We start from the raw sequence: 18240 nt of genomic DNA on the forward strand, positions 1-18240 counted from the left end.
GCTTGTTATATGTAAATTCTAAATTCTCTATGTAAGTCCTTCTCCCATACAAATTTCAAATATTCTTGAAATGTAGTATACCAGTTGAAAATATATTGTTTAAAAACTTTCTCAAATTTCCAGAACGCTACTCAAGGTTTCACTTTATCTAATGCCTATTTGATCACTACGGGAGTATGGGTGCTTAATATATTCACTTAAACAGTGTGTATATCATTTTATTCTATTCTCAATTACAACGCGAAATGGTATAGGCTTAGACGCAAATCCTTCTATGACCTCTGTTGATGGTGGAGGCTCATTTGATGGAATACGGAAGGTGAATTTCTGTAGCATCATTGTTGTAAACAAAAAGAGAATCATCTTTGCTACATTTTCACCCAAACATCGTCTTCGACCTGGAAAGAAAATACAGAAATTGACTTTTAAACTCCCATTATAATATTATTGCTTGGAACTAATTCTTTATTAAACCTACGGAGTTCTCGTATGCTTTTATAACAAATTCATATCACATGCAAGCAAAGAACATGTGTTGCTTGTTGAACACATTTTGTTTACGTATAATTGCAGTATCATCTAAGCTAATAATATCGTTAACACTATAGGGTGACTAGTCCTGAGAGGAAGGAGGGGCTTCCTCAATTAGTTAATTTATAACATAAGCATGTCAAGTTTAAGTTACTACACAATAGTATTTTTTCTATCCCTCAAATATCGCCTTTAAAATGACTTATATTATTTGTTTTATTTTCAGTGTTTTACCTGTTATTTGTCTCCATTATATATCTTAATTCAAGTACTCCCTCGCCTGCACTAGACAGAACTAATATTTAAAAAAAACTATAATCTGAAAATGATAACAAACCTTTTCTCAACTTTTGACCCCTCTACTTCAAATTATAATTATGTCACTCAATTGACTTAGAACAGTAATTGGTTTATTAATTATTCCCATACCATTCTGGTTCCTTCCGGGGCAACCAAATATTCTATGAAATAAAATTACCTTAACTCTTCATAAGGAATTTAAAACCATTCTTGGTCCTACCAGTCATCAAGGAAGAACCTTCTTATTAATCTCTTTATTTTCTTTCATTTTATTTAAGAATTTCATGGGTTTATTCCCCTATGTATTTACTAGTTCTAGTCATTTAACCTTTACTCTAACCTTAGTACTCCCTCTATGACTAAGCTTTATAATTTATGGTTGAATTAACCACATTCAACACATATTCGCTCATCTCGTTCCTTCTGGAACCCCTGCTCCTCTTATATCATTTATAGTATGTATCGAAATAATCAGTAATATTATCCGACCAGGAAATATTTCTACTACTCATCAAGGCGGAAGGAAAAGCAATTTGAAGCAGCGAGAGGACCACAGAGATACCAGAAACTCACGGCGCCTCCACCATGAAACAGTATGGATTTGCCAACATCACTGAATTTGATTAAAATGAAACACATGATTGTAATAATATTGAGTGGTAGCAATGAGAACGTTAAAGGAATGGATGGTAGAGCTAGGATTTGCAACTTAAATTTAGAACAGTCTCACCCTAATATGAAGTTGAAGGCGTAGACTTGTAGATCGAGGCGTCTTGAAGATCTCCATGATGACTTGTCCGACAATCGACCAAGGCATCGAATGTCGGACCGACGGTACGGTCACGAAAGACCAAGTAACGAAAGTCCCAATGAGCAATGACCAAATGACCAAGATCGAGCTTTCTCAAGTGTATTTGTCTCGACTGTCTCTCTGACGTCATGAAGGAAGCAATGGTACTTACACTCTCTCGATGACATGCACATTCAATTCCCCAAATTGACACAGCCAAAGTACATATCGATGACACAACATAAAGCAGCTATACTTCCTACTAGGCTGTTAACGTCGTCAGAATCACATAGACTAAAACCAGGAAGAGAAAGACTTCCGAGAGTCGAAGTACTTACTACTCATCAACAATATTTCCTTATTGTGTCAATGTTTACCAGGTCGATGGTCGAAGCGAGCATTGATTCGTCGTAGGTGCATGACAATGAGAGTCCAGTAGAAACAAACACATTGAGAAAGCATCTGATCTAAACAAAACTGAATTCCAGTTAACGCGTGTGAGACTGTTTGGTAGGCAAAAGGTAATAGGAAGTTACTACCAGTGTTTATTACATATCATTTACAAATACAAGGACTTCCTTGTAGTAGAGCAGACGTAAGATAATTAATTATTTCCTTGTTGAAAATCTGTCATCAGCTGATGTCGATATCGGGTGTGAATAACATCTAACAGGCGATGAACTTCCTCTAAACAACACATGTTCGTTTATAATGGATGGATGACAGGTTCCAAACTCCAATAAAGAATATGGTCCTTGGTTCGAGCCATGCAACACTTGGCTGTACGATTAATAGCAAATATAATAGCAGGTCATCTTCTACTAACACTACTGGGTAATACCGGAACTTCTTTATCACTATCTATACTCTCACTATTAATAGTTGGTCAAATTGCCTTACTAATACTAGAATCCGCCGTCGCAGTAATTCAATCCTATGTATTTGCAGTTTTAGTAACACTACATTCAAGAGAAGTTACTTATGTCAGCACCACAAAATCACCCCTACCACCTAGTCGACCAAAGCCCTTGACCCCTCACTGAGGTTTTAGATGCACTAATTACAACCACGGATTTCACTAAATGATTCCATCAATATGACCCCTCCTTATTCTTCCTTGGTATATTAATTACAATACTAAGTATAATTCAATGATGACGAGATGTGACTCGAGAAGGGACATATCAAGGACTACACACCATTCAAGTAAATTTAGGTCTTCGATAAGGTATAATCCTATTTATTATCTCTGAAGTATTCTTCTTTATTTCATTCTTCTGAGCTTTTTTTTCATAGCAGACTAACACCAACAGTAGAAATTGGTACATTCTGACCTCCTGCAGGAATTGGTCCATTTAATCCTATACACATCCCTCTTTTTAATACTGCAATTCTCCTCGCCTCAGGAGTCACTGTAACATGGGCCCATCACAGACTAATAGAAGCCAATCACACCCAAGCCACACAAGGTTTAATACTCACAATCCTTCTAGGTCTATTTTTACGGCCCTACAAGCATATTAATACTTCGAGGCCCCATTCACTATCGCAGACGCTGTATATGGATCAACATTCTTTATAGCAACAGGCTTTCACGGTCTAGACGTTATTATTGGCTTCACATTCCTAGCCACTTGTCTTCTACGTCATCTCCTTTCACATTTCTCTCCTACACACCACTTCGGATTTGAAGCTGCTGCCTGATACTGGCACTTCGTAGACGTAGTATGATTATTCCTTTATATTTCTATTTATTGATGAGGAGGTTAACCTATTTAATAGATAAAGCATATTTGACTTTCAATCAAAATGTTCATCTAAATGAAATAGGTAATCAACACAATTCTAACAACCACCCTACTAACTATTACTATTTGTCTAGTTGTTATGGCCATTTCAACTCTCCTTTCAAAAAAAGCCATTAATGATCGAGAAGAAAGCTCTCCCTTTGAATGTGGATTTGACCCTAGATCATCCGCACGAATCCCCTTCTCGTTACGATTCTTAATCATTGCAGTAATCTTCCTGATTTTTTATGTAGAAATTGCACTTCCTTTACCAATAACAATCACCAATAACACCATTAACATATTACCGTGGTCCCTCGTTAGACTAACATTCCTAGTAATTCTACTTATAGGATTTTACCATGAATGAAATCAAGGATCTTTAACATGAGCTGACTAAATAACAGGGATAATAGTTAAATATAATATTTGGGTTGCATCCAAAAGGTGTTGTTATCAACTTATCTTAGATAGGAAGCAAAAATTGCACTCAGTTTCGACCTGAACTTCTGGCCCTTCGGCCCCTATTTATTTAGTTCAAGCCAAAAAGAAGCATTTCACTGTTAATGATATTATTAGGACTTCATTTCCCAACTAAGGATATGTGAATATTCAAGAAGAAGCTGCTAACTTCTGTCTTTAGTGCATTAAACCGTTAACATCTCTTAACATCAAATAGCCATAACCCCCTTAGTATAATAACATTACATTACCTTTTCGAGGTAAAAAAAAGAGAATACTCCTCTCAGGGAGTGCCTATTCAGAGAACATACTTCTTCTTAGCACCTTCAATGCATTGCTTTCAATATAAGCTACCTGAATATACAAACATAAAGAAACAAAGAAAAATAGTAAAAAAATTTTTAAAAAATTAACAAATACATTTACAATACATTTTAAATAAATTATCTTGTGATTGTTGCATCAATATAGAACCACTCTTAAAACTGTCATATATGCCTTGGGCTCCAAGGTACTGACTTCAACCTTGATCAATATTATTATAATATGCCCCCCCCCCCCGTCTGTAAAGGTAATCTAATAATATAATTTGTTGAAAAATAAGGTAAAAATCATGTTTCCTATTATTGTACAATTAAAATAAAACCTTGCACATACTAAAGATTGTCCAATAGAATAGTTAGCCAATAAAATACCAACCCACAGGCCTACTCCACTAACAAGCAAAGAGCCTATTTTTAAATGTAAGGGTAAAACAACACAATTAACACTAGGAAAAATTAATCAACTTAATCTCGTCCCCCCCTAATCCTAATATACCCCTACACGTAATTCACCCTTCATTATCTCTAATAGAATGAATGCTAGCTCCTCCAAACCCCTTGCCCGTCAGATAAAATCTTAAACAAAGAGAAGAACATACTGTTAAACCTGTAGAAAAAAATAATAAGAAAAAACTAATCACATTAATTAAAGACAAAGAAGAAACTTCTAAAATTAAATCCTTAGAATAAAATCCGGCTAAAAATGGTATTCCACATAATGCTAAATTAGCTACATTAAAGCAGGACAAAGTAAGAGGTATTTGACCTACAAGTGCCCCCATTCTACGAATATCTTGAGTATCTCCTACACCATGAATAATTGCTCCGGCACATAAAAGAAGTAATGCCTTATTACACAATGCATGAGTAAATAAGTGGAAAAAAGCCAGTACTGGGAACCTTGTAGATAAAATCATTATTATAAGACCGAGCTGACTTAAGAGCCTGTCTTACTAAAAATAATGCAAATTTTACCATTTTTCTTTTGCTTGTTTATTCATACGTGAAAGGAGATAATGATATGCAACTTACGACAATCATAGATAATGTTGTTCTACAACAGAAAATATGAACCTGAAGAATTTTCAGGGTTGCCATCCATAGAAATTACAGTATTGCCAGAATAACAATTTCTTTAAAATCTAAGTTAAGGCAGCGACTAGAGGAACAATCTCAACTGCACTTGGTTACGTATTGTGTTGTTTTGGTTTGCTGTGAACTACTTTTTAAATAGCATCATTATTTAGTTTTAATAACTGTATGTTAAAATTATTTTGTTCATTAGAAACTAAATACAACTATTATTTAAATCACTAATGGCGCATTGTTTTTCTTCATTTGTCTTTACTTACACGTCGGTCGAGGAATATATTATGGTTCTTATCTTTATCTTCACACTTGAATAATAGGAGTTGCCATTTTACTTTTAGTTATAGCAATAGCCTTCGTAGGATATGTACTACCCTGAGGTCAAATGTCCTTCTGAGGGGCAACAGCCATCACAAACTAACTTTCAGCTGTTCGTTATTTAGGAACAATACTAGTTCAATGAATTTCAGGTGGGTTCACTGTAGATAATGCTACCTTAAATCGATTCTTCGCCTTTCATTTCCTGCTACCTCTCATCGTAGCTGCTATATCTATAGTACATCTTCTATTTCTCCATCAAACAGGTTCTAATAACCCACTAGGCCATAATAGAAATCAAGATAAAATTCCCTTCCACCCCTATTTCTCAACAAAGGGTACTATTGGTTTCATAATAATAATAATGACTATAATATTACTTACTCTTTGAAATCCTTATATACTCGGTGACCCAGAAAACTTCACCCCAGCTAATCCCGTAGTTACTCCTGTACACATTCAGCCAGAATGGTACTTCTTGTTTGCTTATGCTATCCTTCGCTCTATTCCCAATAAACTAGGAGGAGTTATTGCATTAGTAATATCAATCCTTATTTTAATAATTATGCCATTTTTTCATACTAGAAAAATACGAGGCCTACAATTCTACCCTATTAACCAAATTATGTTATGAATTATAGTCTGCACAGTAATCATTCTAACTTGAATTGGTGCTGGACCAGTAGAAGATCCTTATGTTTTAACAGGCCAAATTCTTACAGTCATCTACTTTGCTTATTTTCTATTTGTTTTTTACCTCTCCACTCTATGAGATTTTTTACTAAATAAAATCTAGTTTTTGGTTTAGGATAAGCCTATGTTTTGAAAACATACAACAGAGCAAAGCTCTAAGAACTTTGCTTAAGCATCAATTTAATATACTTAAATTAAAAGACAAAAAAGAAACTTCATGAAGCCTAAAAATAAAAGATAATTAAGTGAAAGAGGTAAAAAAGAAAAAAAACACTTTCAAGCAAGATATATTAGCTTATCATAACGAAACCGAGGCAAAGTACCTCGCACCCAAAAAAATCCAAAAGAAATAATTACTGCCTTACAAAAAAAATAAAATAGAAAAAATATCATGTCCTAAAAACAAAATACTAAACAAAACTCTCATAAATAAAATACTAGCATACTCAACTATAAAAATAAAAGCAAACCCTCCTGCTCTAAATTCAATATTAAATCCTGAATCAAGTTCTGACCCCCCTCAGCAAAGTAAAAAGGTGTACGATTAGTCTCTGCTAAACAAGAAGCAAATCACACTAATGCTAAGGGGAATGTAATTCACAAAAATCATAACTCCTCCTGAAAATAACTATAATTTAACAATCTATATCTCTCGGCTAAAAACACAAAAGGTAACAAAATCAAGGCCAATCTAACTTCATAAGAAATAGTCTGTGCGACCGTCCGTAAACTACCCAGCAAAGAATATGAAGAATTAGAAGACCACCCAGCAATTATTACAGTATACACACCTATTCTAGTAGAACACACAAAAAAATAATAATCCCAAAGAAAAAGTCAACACAATTCTTAAATATGGAATACTTAATCACACGAACAAAGACAAAAATAAACTAAAAACAGGGACCAAATAATAAGGATAAAAGTTAGATATAGTAGGAAAAAGTTGCTCCTTAGTAAACAACTTAATTAAATCCGCGAAAGGCTGTGGCAAACCACAAATACCTATCTTATTGGGCACCCGCCGAATTTGAATATATCCTAGAACCTTCCATTCTAGTAAAGTTAAAAATGCAACCCCAATTAAAAACACAAATAATCAAAATCAAATAAGAAATAACACCTACACTATAATCATAATACATTATTACCTGGATTTACTACATCCATTATTAGATCCTAAATCTAATGCACTTATCTGCCAAAGTAATTATCAATTTTTTTATTTGCTAATAATAAATATTATTAGTACTTGCTCCTTTCGTACTAAAGTACTATTTCAAGCTAAGAGATAGAAACCAATCTGGCTCACGCCGATCTGATCTCAGATCATTTAAGATTCAAAAGATCGAACAGACCTATATACTAAGCTTCTGCACCTAGATAAAATCTTAATCCAACATCAAGGTTGCAATCTCTTTTGTCGATATGAACTCTCAAAAAGAATTACGCTGTTATCTCTGAGGTAACTTAGTCTAACAGTCAGTAATAAAGGATCATAAAAATATTAAAAAGTAATTATTATAAAAAGAGTTTATTTATCTTCTCGTCGCCCCAACGCATAACTTAAACAACAAATATATTCATTCCCATTCATAAAAATCATGACTTAAATATAAATATCTACAGGGTCTCATCGTCCTCTTAAAACATTTAAGCCTTTTCACTCAAAAGAAAAATTCATCATCACAAATAAAGACAGCCTTCCACTCGTCCGACCTTTCATACAAGCCCACAATTAAAGGACTATTGATTATGCTAGCTTCGCACGGCCAAGATACCGCGGCCGTTTAAACCCTCACTGGGCAGGCCAGACCTTATATTATAACAAAAGGACATGTTTTCGATAAACAGGCGGAGGAAAAATTTGTCGAATTCCTTTATTCATTCTCTCTAATATTCTAATAACACCATTATAGGTTACTTTAGAAAATTCAAGATAAAAGTACAATAATAAATTAAATGTAATAAAATATAATTATACAACTCAATGCTTCGTGTGGAGTGTTGTACTGTATGGGGCGGAAACGTGGACATTACGTAAAGGTGACGAAAATCGACTGCAAGCCTTCGAAATGTGGATGTGGAGAAGAATGGAAAGAGTTAGTTGGGTAGATGCGGAAAACGAATGAGAGAGTGTTAGAAATTGTGGGTGAGAAAAGAACACTTTTAGATATTATTAGGAAGAGGAAGAGAAACTGGTTGGGACATTGCCTAAGAAGAGATTGTATCATGAGGGACGTTCTGTAGGGTATGGTGGCGGGAAAGAGAGGGAGGGGGCGAAGGAGACTACAATTAATGGATGATATTAAAACAGAAAGGTCATACGCGAAGACGAAAAGGTTAGCGGAGGACCGTGGAGCATGGAAGCTTCTCAGCTGCGACAAGTGACCTGCCAATAAAGGCAGAATACCTATGATGATGATACAACTCAAATAAGTTATAACAAAATTATAAATGATAGCTACCTCTAAGCACACATTTTTCATTTAATATAAAATCACATTATAAATAATAAAAAGTAAAGAGCAAATCCCCCTTACTATTACTTACAAATCCCCCTTACCAAATTACAACAGAATTAAATCCTTAGTAATCTAGTCGCAGCTGAATTAAATTCAATTCTCGTACAACCAGATATAATGGAAACCGAAAAGTATTTCACTTCTAAAATAAAATTAGTAAGTAATGTGCCACTTACAATACTATATCATTTTAGCTCTTTACATGTCGGGAAATAATTATATAATTATATCATTTAGTATCACATGATACAAAAGGTACAACATCCTATGTTTTCTTCCTCAAAAATAACTTTCATTTATTTAAACATTCCCTTACGGTACTAATTAACTATAATTCTAATAAATTAACTCTATATCCTATACAATAACACCAATCAAGTTGATTCACCTAATACTAATACAAGTAATATCCAGAATTTCCATATACCGGATCGTATCCAGAATTGCCATATACCAGCTCGTATCCAGAATTGCAATATACCTTTATGTGTCTCCACTATGTTTAATAAAACTGTCTACGTTTTTGATTAAAATTATTCTACCTTATTGCGTGAAACACTACGGTGTTTGTTATAAGTAAATCCTAAATTCTCTATATAAGTCCTTCCGCTATACAAATTTCAAATATTATTGAAATGTAGTATATCAGATGAAAATATATTGTTTTGATCACTACGGGAGCATAGGTGCTTAATATATTCACTTAAACAGTGTGTATATCATTTTATTCTATTCTCAATTACAACGCGAAATGGTATAGGCTTAGACGCAAATCCTTCTATGAGCTCTGTTGATGGTGGAGGTTCATTTGATGGAATACAGAAAGTGAATTTCTGTAGCATCATTGTTGTAAACAAAAAGAGAATCATCTTTGCTACATTTTCACCCAAACATCGTCTTCGACCTGGAAAGAAAATACAGAAATTGACTTTTAAACTCCCACCTGCGGAGTTCTTGTATGCTTTTATAACAAATTAATATCACATGCAAGCAAGGACACATGCGTTGCTTATTGAACTCATTTTGATTACGTATAATTGCAGTAACATCTAAACTAATAATATCGTTAGCACTATAGGGTGACACATCCTGATAGGAAGGAGGGGCTTCCTCAACTAATATTTTCGGAATAAAATTCATCTCTTTGATCAGTTACTGAGCGATGGGATAAATAAAGAGACAACATTGTCAGCAGTAATTACCAATTTACTCTACTTTATGTGTAATTAACTTGTATTTCATTTTCATAAGTAGAAACTTTGCTTTGTATATAATTACATACGCACTAATTTAGTGAACAAAACCATATATTTTATTAAAAAATTAATTTGTAATGAAATATACGGTTTTGCTTAGCAAGCAATTAGTGTGTATGTAATTGTATTTCATGTGTAATTAAGAGATGATATAGTGGTACGAAGAGACACGGAAAACAACTAGATAACTATACTAGAATAGTTTTCAATGTTAAAATATTTTTGTTCTTATGTCGAAACATTAAAGGGCGATAAGCATTATTTTCTTATGGTGTTGCTTTTTTTCCTTTTTAAACAATAATGATTTAACACCCTGATGGACATTGTAAATAGTGTCCTCAACGAGGCGAGAAATGTAATTTCGTCTTGAATATTTTTAAATTTAGGCTGTGTTAAGAAACATTGCAATTCTACGAAAATTGAGACAAAATGATAAATTTCACGATTCTCAGGAACAATACCAGTTCAACCAAATCTTTGTGTGATCTCAAAAACTTTTTTGTTGGATTACATGATTTCTAATAGAAAAATCAGAAATTGATAAAGTAATTTCTATCGTAAACACATTGGACGATAATGTATCAATATCAAAGTGACGGACGTAATTACTCATCGTTGTTCAATTATAAATGCAGTTTAAATGTAGATCCTGTAATTTTAATACATATAAAGTCGTATTAAATCGTAATCCTCTGAGAGTTAAGTTTCAGCGTTGAAGGCATATTTCAATGCTAATACGTCATTAAATGATTTCTTTAACATAAAGTAAGAAGTTTCTGTGTAGAATTATGTATTTCTATTAGTGAAGCTTGTTTAATTTAGGTATAGACTCTCAGGAGTTAGGCTAGTTTTAGACGGAAGCATTTATCGTAGTATTTCTCGTAGCAGATGTGCTGCCAAAAATCTCGTATAATATTCTATGGTATCAAAAGTACATGGTGCTTTTACACGGTAGCATTTTGATGAGTATCTTGTAGTGACGTAGCAAACAAATCACTGGAGAAGAGCTCAATTATGGCTCCGAAACGGAAGCGTGAGAAATGCTGGGGAAAATATTACGAAATAGAGCAGGTTCTATCGACAAGAAACGGCATAGGATATGCCATGGCATGGGGAATGCTATAGCATTTGCTACTTTACACAGTAGGATATCGTTGATACAATTTTTGCTACTAGAAAACCTACGATAAATGCTTCCGTATAAAACTAGCCTTATTCAGAGTACCTGTTTTCCCCCTACATAGGGACTGGTCCATAATAGCTTGTAAAATGTAAGTCTTATATATTAAACATATGTCTAAATTTACCAAACGTTACCATACAGGATAAAATAATAATATTTGTGTGTAATTTTAGTTGAGTTTTCCATTTCATAGAATCAGTGGTGTATTTACGATTTTGTTTCGAAGCGCTTTGCTTGTTTCGGGAGAGACTTTCCTAACTTTATTCCTTGAAATGTGAACATTTTGTAATATATATTCTGGGCCGAGTGTTTAAGCCCTGAAGCCACCCCCTTAAATATTCCACTGCATAGAATACAATATTAAATACGTATCTTGCGTTGATTCAAATGATTTTTTTTCCTGAGCATTAACTATTCTAGTGAAGTCATTATCACTTGATGCATTAACTAAATGCAGTATTGTACTTACTTTAAAGTGGGAGATGCAAGTAACAAACTCTCACCCAAAAATTTGACAGCTAACTGTAAGAATGTATTTTCTTTTCCTCTCTCTCCATTTTCAAATATGCTGGAAATGAAAACAGCAAGTAAGGCGGAAATTCCCTCAGCCCCCCCCCCTGCAAATCCCAGACAGAAGAAAATATGGACTTCACTTCAAAATATTTGTAGTGGAGCTAAATGGAAATACTTTATCGGGCCTTCTCTACTTGTGAGATTACGCTTCGTCACTGATCAGATTGATTTCCACTAATAATGACGCAATATTCATAGCAACGGCATGAATGCTCTTAACAATGATCCTAATACCAATACTAATAGTTTTCCTTATCTGATAAATTGACTTTGAAATTTTATTTTATATTTCTGAAATTTGCACAGAATTTTCAAATCTACTTGATTCTGCTGGTATGCTATCTAATGTAGATCTACAGTCCAAGAAATGCAGTTTTGAGGTACAACCATAAATACCCATTAATAGCGTGAATCTAATTATATCAGAATTGATAATTTGTATTCAACTACATGAAATTCTTCTGCTTCTTACTTAAGCTACGGTTTTTTATTGATTCATATTTGCAATGTTAAGGCATAAAAACTTTTCCTTTCATTAAAATGTTCTTATGATTTCCATACACTGATATGCGTCCAGGTTATATTTTAAACAAGTAAGGAAACTTATGTATTAATATAACCTTTAGTAAGGTTCTACCTGCTCTGCACTATAGAAATCTTATATAGGGTTATTAATTAATGTCCACAAGTGTAGCGAAGCCATAATTACACAACTTTTGTATGCGAAATTAGAGTCTATTTCTCTGTTCTTAATTTTGTGTTTGGCGTAACCTTTTCTGAAACACAGCGGAAAAGATACTAGCTACCCTACCCTACTTTACTCGTAATGACCTGTTGAGCCATTTTAAGGTAGTAGTGTTTAAACCTACTTTTGAACACAGCACTTAGGCATAACAATATTTTTCAATACTTGCAGCATAATTAAAGTAAAATAATAACAGTAACAGATAAATTTAATTTATTCTCTCTTGTAACTGTGAAAAAAAACTGTATAGTAATAAGTCTTAGTCGTGAAATGCCAGAATATCTTACCTCCTCCATATTGAAAAATATGTTCTGTGTTAATAATTTGCCCATCTTTCAGAAATCTGTCTGGATTAAATTCATCTGGATTAACCCACGTCTCTTTGTCCCTATGGGCAGATAGTATACTGAGCCATATAAGTGTACCCTGAAATAGGAGATATCTTTAAGAAAAAAAAATAAAAACAACTTCTGTAACGGAAAGAACTTCAAACGCCATAAATTATTTAGAATAAAATGGAACAAATAAAAAAAGAACGTAATTCATGTGTGAGTTAACTGAGTTACGATATCAAAATATGGTTAGTAAACTCATACACTGAGGAAAATCCGTTATCCAGACAGCGATATAATGTACAAATATACTGTATCCTTATGTTGACTACAGAAATCAGTACAGAGCGTACGTTAATCATATCCTACATATGTACTGCCCTTAGCTGATACATCATGCCGTTGCAGTATGTCTGACATATGACAATCTTCCGGATATTACATAGTTACATTCGTCAGCTATATGTTACATATATCTATCTGTATGTGAGATACTGACTACCTATATACAGTTTTTTTTCGTTCATACGGAAAATACGCTTATTCGGAACACTTATACTGAAAGCATGTATAAAATATACTTTTTCAGGTATACTTTTTGCTGTACGTTAAGTAAAAAAAAAAAAAAAATACGGGAATTGCACATGTAACCTATGTTTTTACGTATGTCACATACGATTTTTTCTCAGTGTAGTCATTAAAATTGCAACATTTGAAAAGAAAAGAATTAGAAACGACAAATTATGTGGACAGATACCAAAGCAACTCTGAACCACTTATAACCCTCAACGAAGTTCCATGGATGTTCGGGAGTCCTAACAAAATACGCATAAATCCATATCTCAGAAAGGAACAATCGACGTAATTTATGCGACATTACAGGACTTTGTATGTTGTTCTCTTCTACCTCAAGCTATGTACACTGAGAAAAAAATTATAGGTGGCGTACTTAAAAAGATAGGTTACATGCGCAATTCCTATAGTTTTTGAACAACGTACAGCAGACGTATAACTGGAAACGCATGTTTTATAATACTTTCTGTATGAGTGTTCCATGTATACCTACTTTCCGTATGAAACAATGTAGGCGGTCAGGATCTCGCATACAAATGGATGTATATAACATATAGGTGATGAAGGTAATATACATATATGTATGTAATATAAGGAAGACTGTTAGATATCTGGCATCCTGCAACGGCATGATGTAACATCTAATGGCAGAGCCTATGTAGCATATGGATAACGTATGCTCCGTACTGATTTTTTATAGTAAGCAAGAGGATACTGTATATTTGTACAATATACCGCTGTACGGAGAACGGATTTTTCTCTGTGTAGTTTTGAGATGGTGATAAGTTTCACCTGACGTTTCTGCAGCAATTTTTCATCTATAAACCGTTGTTCAATCACCTCATAATAAAGCACCCTTTGTTCCTATGTTGTGTGTCACATATAAAATCTTAGAACATGGCTAATAGATAAATATTCGTTCCGCAACATACTATTATTATTATTGGCCTCTCTTAAATGTTGTTTGAGATTTGAGTACTCCTGATGCACTACAAGGATGTAACAAAATCTCAGTGACGGTACATTTCTTTAAGTGGGATCAATTAAGACTTTTCTTGTTAATATTTTGGCCCAAGTTGGTAAGTGCAGTAAAATAATTATAATTAAAGTATGTACTTAACAACCGTTTGTTGAGAGACGTATAACCAATCAAGTGCATATATCACCGTTATTTCGGCCATTGCCTGACAATTTGCAATGTTTCAAAGTGCACTATTTCGTTGATTGAACTTTAGATGAGCTGCAGACGTCTATCAATCATTTCCATTTGAATAATGGTATGGTATTAACCCTTTTAGGATTTTTGGTAACTTTTGTTACAATGGCACAGTATCGTCCTTGATCGTTTATTTAGGTTCTATAACAGGTATTTAAGCCGCTTTTGTTCTATTGGTCAAGTAAAGGATGCGTTTTGGACACTCCAAATGCGTTTTGGAACCGGATAGTCAGCTGGACTACGCCAGGCGGGGACGGAGGGGCGTGACTTTTTTTTATTTTTTCTTAAGGCAAATTTCAAAAAAAAATTCACACCTTTATTTTTCAAGATATCAGATTAAAGCTTTATATACGAATTGTGTGTACCTTTGGGTATTTCTAAAATTTTTGAGATCCCTACATAAAACCGGGGCTGGGGCTGGGGGACGCAAGTGTTCTGGTAGGTGATTTATTCAGAGAAAATTCCAGTTTTTCCCGATTTTTCCGGTTCAGATGTATGATACGGACAAGCGAGTGGTACCGTTAAAACGTGTGCTTTATCTTTTAAAAAAAAGTATGAACAATGATCCTACGATAAATAATAAGGAAGCAGTAGCCGTTTGAGTGAAGGTCTAAGTGTACCTCAAAAAGTGAAAATCCTAAAAGGGTTAAAATGTGACAAAATATACTATATTTTCCGTGGTTAAGTGGATAGTCTACGCGTCTTTGGCGTGGAAGACTCGGCATCAATTACCGGCAGGGGCTTAGGTAGTTCTGATTCCAATTTAATCAATAAATCCGTCTCATATAGCCTCGCTGCTGAAAGGGGCAGTAAACTCAAAATCGTCATCATCATCAAAATATACTGAAACTTGAAGTGGAATAAAATGAAACGGTTATACGGTTATAACTTAAATGGTTATAGATAAAGTCTTACCTGGAAACACTGTGAAGTAAATCTAGAAAACAAAGTTTTCCAAACCAGTTCACAAGATATATTCAAATGTTACATCATAACTCTAGACTAAACTATGTTACCGTGATAAGTATATTGAATCTGTGGTATTGCTTGATAATGTCTAAAATATTTTAAGTTTTGAATTTGAAACATTGAACATGATGAACTTGTAAGCTATAATTAATTCTTTGTACATGTTTTAAAGGCATTCTAAATTTATGTGCATCAGTGGTTTATCCAGAAGGTAAAAATTGGGGGACACCCAGAACGCTGACTATGATAATAAATACAGGGTGCGGGAAAAGTCCAGGAACGGTCCAATATCTCATGAAATATACATATCAGCAAAACAAAAATAACACGGGCTAAATAGTTTTGAAAAAGCTATCCAATGATACCAAAACCCAACCCTCTATCCCCACCCTCTTCGGGGGTACGAGGAGTAACTTTAAAATTTTAAATGGAAATCCACATTGTTTTTATTGCACATTTGGATTCTCAAGAAAATATGACAGTGATTTGACCCAAAATTAAAAACAGTGCCTTCACGGATGGCACTTGAATCGACACAAACAAAAAAGGGGCCGGCAAAACATTATGAAAATGTAGCTTATCAGTATCGTGCTCAGTGGTCATACGATTAGCGTACTGGTCTGCGGAATCACAGGTCGTGAGATCGATTCCCGCGCAGGGTAGCTTATTTTACGTTAATTTTATACCCAAATAATGAATTCATACATTTTAACTTCGATAAAAAATAATATATTTGTCCATATTTATTAATTTGCAAGAAAAACAAATGGGGATAAAGTGGTTTATTTTTGTTGTAAATACCCTATGAACTCTAACCCTAATAACCCTATTACGAAGAACTACTTCATAAAGCTAGTTTGCAAAGCAATTATTGAAATTTGTATTCTATGTAACTTCAATAAAGTAATTATTGAAATTAAAACGTATGGAATTTATTTGGGGAAATAAAAGAAAAAAACACTTTGAGATGGAATTGAACTCTGAACCTCTGATTTTGCAATTCAACACGCTAACTTTACGAACACAGATGAGAGCACTGATAATTAGTATTTTCTTAATGTTTTGCTGCACCGCTTTTTTTTTTGTGTGTGTGTGTGTGTATGTGTGTGTGTGTGTGTGTCGATTCAAGCGCCATCAGCGAAGACACTGTTTTCAATTTTGGGTCAAATCACTGTTACTTTTTCTGGAGAATCCAAATGTGCAATAAAAGTAGGGGTTCTCATTTAAAATTTTAAAGTTTCTCTCCGTACGCCGAAAGGGTGGAGATAGGGGGCTAAGTTTGGTATTATTGGATAGTTTCTTTTTTAAAAACTATTTAACACGTGTTATTTTTGTTTGCTGATTTTTATACTTCGGGAGATATTGGACCGTTCAGGGACTTTTTCCGCACCTTGTATATCATGAGTTTACTACCAAATTTCAAATATATATATCGTCCATCCAATGCCAAAATCGCGAATGTGCTAAATTTGGTTTGAGTTATAAGCATATTAATATTCAACTTACTCCGCAAAATCAGTATATAGACTCGGGTACATGTTTTAAGAATTGACGATAACTTCTAATACACTCATATTTCATAAGTGGGACTTTGATATTGGAATCTGTGTGCTCCAAATAACATGAAACTGCACTTAAGTGAAAATAGCAAAATTTGCACATTCGCGGCATTGGCATTGGATACCTTCAATTATTTTCGTTACTCATAATATAGTGCGTGCCTAGCTTCCAAATCCCAGGAATAGATCTGCCACTGCTGTGCATGAGGGTTCATGGTTGAGAAAGTAATTGTAATATTTATTTGTAGTTAATCTCGGGCGAAAGCGATATCGTGGCGATGTTAATTTTCATCTCCTATCAGCTCAGTTGAAAGGAGGTTTGCTTAGCACTCAAATACTTCTAAGGAACAAGTAGTTCCGTAAATCGCCGTATAGAGGCAGCACTACCTGAAAGTTGCTGTGCAGTGAGTTCACTTCTTATCGTAAGCTTTCAGTAATGCTCAACAGATGGTTCCGACATCACATATTAGTAGGAACTAAATTTTTGTTAAATCAAACTAATTTTAAGAAGTATACTAGATTCAAGAAAGGAAAGAGCAAAAAGAAGGAAATGAAGGAATCAAAGGAACCTGTAATGGTCCTATTGGTTCAAATTGATAAAAATTATGCACTCAGAATTTACAGAATATGTATTTCCTTGTCTCAAAACATGAGTCATACAGAGTTTTGTGCTCATAATATGTCTTAATTTCAATGTAAAGGAAATTTTCGTAGGGATTAAGAATATAACATCTTTATAAAATTCCTTCAGATCACTTTTGTTGCTCTAATAGGACATTACTGGGGTGCTTTCTGGGGTGCTTTTTCCTTGCTGCGTTTACAATTTATTGGAAATAAATTTATGATAAATTGATAATGTGCCTGCAAACTCTTAAGGCAGAAAAATTATTAATCTGGAAAATTCACATGAACCTGTGGTAGATATAAACCATAATTCTATGTACTGTCATTCAGAAAATGTAATAGATGTTCGACCCGTGTGGTAGTGTGTGTGTGTGTGTGTGTCAATAAGGAAC

At 34.0% G+C, this 18240-nt stretch overlaps 1 protein-coding gene across 1 annotated transcript in view; it reads right to left on the reverse strand.

Moving 5' to 3' along the window:
• Nucleotides 1-208: 208 nt before the first annotated feature.
• LOC145692163 (cytochrome P450 2U1-like) overlaps nucleotides 209-18240 on the reverse strand; it is a 40603-nt gene continuing 22571 nt past the window's right edge. Inside the window, exons 4-7 of the mRNA XM_081767461.1 lie at nucleotides 12863-13001; nucleotides 9562-9722; nucleotides 4182-4224; nucleotides 209-398 (exon numbers count right to left, since the gene is read on the reverse strand). Coding sequence (XP_081623587.1) covers nucleotides 214-398; nucleotides 4182-4224; nucleotides 9562-9722; nucleotides 12863-13001 — 528 coding nt within the window. The 3' untranslated portion in view covers nucleotides 209-213. The remainder of the gene's footprint in view (nucleotides 399-4181; nucleotides 4225-9561; nucleotides 9723-12862; nucleotides 13002-18240) is intronic.

The sequence above is a fragment of the Thermobia domestica genome, chromosome 8, assembly GCF_964235325.1.
Source record: "Thermobia domestica chromosome 8, izTheDome1.hap1.1, whole genome shotgun sequence".
In the NCBI taxonomy this organism is placed as follows: domain Eukaryota; kingdom Metazoa; phylum Arthropoda; class Insecta; order Zygentoma; family Lepismatidae; genus Thermobia; species Thermobia domestica.